Source organism: Eucalyptus grandis, chromosome 9, assembly GCF_016545825.1.
Source record: "Eucalyptus grandis isolate ANBG69807.140 chromosome 9, ASM1654582v1, whole genome shotgun sequence".
Classification (NCBI taxonomy): domain Eukaryota; kingdom Viridiplantae; phylum Streptophyta; class Magnoliopsida; order Myrtales; family Myrtaceae; genus Eucalyptus; species Eucalyptus grandis.
In genome coordinates, this window is record NC_052620.1 from 29,952,321 (window position 1) to 29,956,978 (window position 4,658).

General features: G+C 40.6%; 1 protein-coding gene across 1 annotated transcript; it reads right to left on the bottom strand.

Annotated features, from left to right (window-relative positions):
- Window positions 1–622: 622 nt before the first annotated feature.
- LOC104419223 (cyclin-dependent protein kinase inhibitor SMR6) lies at window positions 623–1,460 on the bottom strand. Its single transcript, XM_010030812.3, has one exon. It carries the CDS (start codon window positions 1,199–1,201, stop codon window positions 857–859), a length of 345 nt encoding a protein of 114 aa, XP_010029114.1. The 5' UTR covers window positions 1,202–1,460; the 3' UTR covers window positions 623–856.
- Window positions 1,461–4,658: the final 3,198 nt, after the last annotated feature.

Below are 4,658 nucleotides of genomic sequence, written 5' to 3' on the forward strand. Positions count from 1 at the left end.
CCTCGTTGGCCCTTACCAACGGTTGGTGCTCGCCAGCCCTTTCCAAGTCCGATGTTCTTGATCTGGGCAAGAAGAAGACTAACAGGGGACAAAGAAGATGATGAACAACACAATCATTGACCAAAAAAGAAAAAAAGAATGAGACAATCGAAAATGAAAAAAAAAAAAAGAGGATAAAAATACCCTGATCAAGCCATCGAAATATGCATTGGAGATGCATTGGCAAGTGAAGTCCTTCTTTGAGACTAAATAACCACTTTAAATTCTTATTTAAAACAAACTCCACTTCATATCCTCTTTTGAAAAAAGAAAGGCACTTTGAGTTCCTATATGAATGATGTCAAATATACTTCTTATACTCAAGCTCTTTGATTCTTATTATTGTTGAATCAATAGGTTTAGATGATTCATGGTAATTTTGGTCCTACCAATTAACTAAAATTCGACAAACAAACCATCGAACCAATTTTTAATTTCCATTTGCTCAATCATCATGAATAAAACTTTTTGAGAGGTATTTATGTATGAGGGGAAATTTTGGGATGGTCAAGAAAACAAAAAATGAAACGAAAACATCCACAATCCAAACTGAGAAAAAAAGCAGAGGAAAGACCCACGAAGGTCAAGTAAAGCACCCCAAAATTGTTCATAAAAAGCAAGCCTGTGGACTAATACAAACTAACCACAATTATCTCACGAAGTCATTATGACGTAATAAATCTATAGTACACCGTCAGCTTCTCTCTGCAGAGGAGATTACAAAAACAAAGGAACAATCAGTAGAAACTCATGACTCAAAAAAAAAAAAAAAAAACTGCTTCCTCCTAAAAATTAACGAAAACTACTTTCTTCTTCTTCAGTTTGTCCTCTCGACATGGCGCTTGAACACTGATTCCAAGTCGGGAGGATTGAAGAACTCCCTGACGCCATTGAAATGACACCTCGACGACGAGGGCCTCCTCTTTCTCGGGGCGGGCGGGCACTGCAGTTTCTCGGCTATCCTGGATTCTTTCGACGTCGGGGTCGTGGAGGGCGTCTCCCTCTCTTCCTCATCCGCGTCGTCTCTGTTCGTCCTGGGCTTCGGCTCGGTGCTCACAGGCTTGAGCGAGGCTCGTATGGAGATTCCGGCGATCACCCACTTCTTGTTTCCCTCGGATTCTACGCACGCGCTCCCCACCTGTGGCTTCTCCGAGAAACCCATGACCCTTCAGCGTGGGGGGGAAAGAGAGAACCGGCGAGAAAGGAATTGGAAGAAAGCCCGAGAAAAAAAGAGCTTTTCCTCTTTCGAGCCTAGAGCAGGGGAAGAACAGAGCAAGCCCAAAGTGAAGAGCAAAAGCTGGAATTTTTTTTGTTTGAGTTCGGGAATCAGAACAAAATGGAGAAGCTGGACGGGCTTTGGGAGGAGGAGGAGGAGGAGGAGGAATGAGAGAAAAGGGTCTCGGCGAGAGAGAGAGAGAGAATGTGTGTGAAAATGAGAAAGAGATTACCAAGGAGAGAAAGAGAGAGATTATATAATAAAATATTTTGACGGTGCGAACGGTGAAGAAAAGAGAGTGCCCGTGAGGTAAGGGAGGATTGGGTGGAGAGAGAGAGAGAGAGTGAGACGCTATGCATGTAATTGTTTTTCTTATATATTTCGAACACGCTTAAGAAGAAAATTTCTCTCTGAAGATTTGGGAAAAAACGAAGAAAGCATTTTGAATTCTAAAAAAAAAAAAAATATGAAAAATTGTATAAGATCACGCGTTCGCGTCAAATAAGAAAAGAAAGTCAAAAGTAAACAAATTGATTACAAAAGCGGGAAACTTTTATTGCTCTCGTTTACGAGAAATTCTCCTCCTGCCCAGAAAGAGAGAATAAAATACATCTTTTATGGCCAAAGGGGAAAGAATTGATATCCGAGAAAAAAAAAAAAAAGATAGAGAGAGAGAGAGAGAGCTGCCCGGGGATTTTCTCGGGCAGGAGAGGCGAGAAACCGAGTGAAGGGGTAGGGTTTTGGCGCCAAAGGGGCTTTGGCTCGGGCTTGCAACGGCTCTTTTTCCCGCGCTCTGGCGGAAATTTCGGTCGATTCCCCATTTTGCCCCTCCTCGCGCCCCTTCTGATTTTTCCCCTCTCTCTCTCTGACATCATATTTCTCGGGCTCTGCTTTTATCCATTTTGGGGAAGTGGAGATGCCAGTCCGGGCCCAATCACCGTGGACATAACCGAATCAAAATAAAGAGAAAAACCCATTTGACATTTTCCCACCAATTTTACGTCCTAATATCTAGGGGTGTCGACCGTTCGATTTGATTCGATTTGTTTGAAAAGTCGAACCAAACCAAACCATTAGGAAAAACTTCCGAACTGAAGGTTCAGTTTGATTCGGTATTTTGGTTTTTGATTTTCAGTTTTTTGTTTTTTCATTTTTTTTTTTTTTCGTTTTTTTTTCTGTTGTATATATTTTTCGTTTCCAAAAAATAAATTCTTATTAATTTGTTGTTTCGGTTCGGTTCGGTTTGGTTTTTGACACCCTACGGCAATATCTAGTAATTTCCCAAAAAAAAAAAAGACCATATCATTTTCCACGTAAGCGTACTTAATTTAAATGGAACATGGTGCAACTGCTGCCGAGGCCCTTACTGTACATGTCTGATTAAGCATAGTTCGATTTCCGAAATATTGTTTATATATAACAGGCGAAAAGTGGTGTGCTATTCTTTATTTGATCATTTAAAAAGTGTGTAAGAGTACTCATGGATGAATTCTTCTTTATCCTCTTCCAGAAAGATGAATGAACCACACCGTCCAGATTTCTTTAATCTTTATTATTGTTCTCTTCTCAATGACATTACGAGAATGCTAGTGGTATTGTACATTGATATAAATTGACATAAAAAAGATGCGTAATTATCTATGTGAGTGGCCATACATCAACATTTCGCACTGGTTCTAAAATTAGATTTGAAGTTCTAGAATAGCATTTTTCTAGAAATAATTTATTTTAGTATACTACGTACTTGAATCTTTGCCATATATTCTATCCATCTAGAAATGCAAGAAATTTCTTTTTATTCTGCATTTCCTTTTCAGTTGGTTTCCGGATCGGAATATGAAATGAGATGGCGAATTTACCATCATTCATCCACAGGTCTTGTTATGTCAAAACCCCGAGCTGCAAATGGACCTAATAGGCCGGATGGGAACCACCCTTGTCTGACGGCGCAGGAAATTTTTCGCATAAAATCTCAAAACTAATATGAAAAAAAAAAAACTATATGTATATACATATACGTACAGATCTGAGATATCTACAACCCAATATGCATACTTACCTTTGTTTTGGACACAATATATGCACATGCAAGCCAGACATGCATACTTACCTTTCTTTTGGACATAATATATGCATATGCAAGCCAGACATTCTAAAATAAACTTGTCTGGGATCAGGACTTGACGAAATCTCAGGACAAAATGCCCAATTCAACAGCGCACCACAAGTCGAGCAAAAGCTGTAGTGATTGGCATCGAGCGTCGCGGGCGGACACGTCCACCGACGCAATCATTGATCTGCATGAGGCCACATTGAATAGCGCCATTCAATGGTCCAACTCCATAGACCATAGACTGGTCCAAGCTGGGGAATCCCCTGTCTCCGTATAATAATTAACACTCGCGAGAAAATCCGAACACCTGTTCTGGAGCGACCAGAAATACGTGGCCCCAGTCCTAGTCTGTGATGGGGTTCGAGTGGAGAAGGTATTAATGCATTCGGTACATCGCGGTCACGACGTGCGATCGATCCAAGCCGAGTTATGTCATTGACATTGGATGTGGATTGCCTTGCTTACTATCCTGGGGGAAGGGGGCGTTTCGAGGCTCTAACGAGAGAAACTTGTTATAAAAAGAAGAAAAAAAAAGGAACGAAAGAAGATAATTGGCGTAATCGAATGAATAGAAGTCAATATCGAGAAACTAACTGAACTTGGTCTTGGTGCATCGAGAAATGCGAGGATTCCGACGTGACATGCCGATAAGTTGAAGACGCAATTTAGAAGGTAAATGACGTTGCTTATTTATCTAATTGAACAACCCTAGCCTCACTTAAAAAAAAAATTGGAGCAAAATTCAATAAGATCTTCAAGAACTCTAATTGAACCAAAACCCTAATTCTTCACAATGGGGCAAATCATCTCACCAAATTTGCAATGGGGAGTAGAAGCAACAGAAGTGGCTCACGGCTCCATCTACAAGCGAATATGAAAGTCAATATTTCTGCTATTGTAGCCTGCGAAGTCCAACAAGAATAGTTTAGACAAAAAGGGTTCGGGCCGCTGGCGAAAGAGGATAACACTGAACGAGCAAGAGCTCACTCCACGAACAGAGGGTGAGTGTGCGAGCAAAGGAGAAGACAAAGCCCAATGGAAAGAGAGCTCGATTTGCTTTGTCCTATGATCTATGGGCGTAGGACTTTCAGAGACGAAGCGTTGAGAGCGGAAAAACCATGGATACTTGAAAGAGACAGAAATACTGAAAACGGCATTGTTTATATGTGGAAGCACTTAAAGATGGAAAGAGACAATGGCGTTTATTTGTACTCTTGCTATACTGGGCTTTAATTCATTTATAAATTTCACATTTGAATGGAAAGGGTTATTCGTGAGGAACAGTATTTT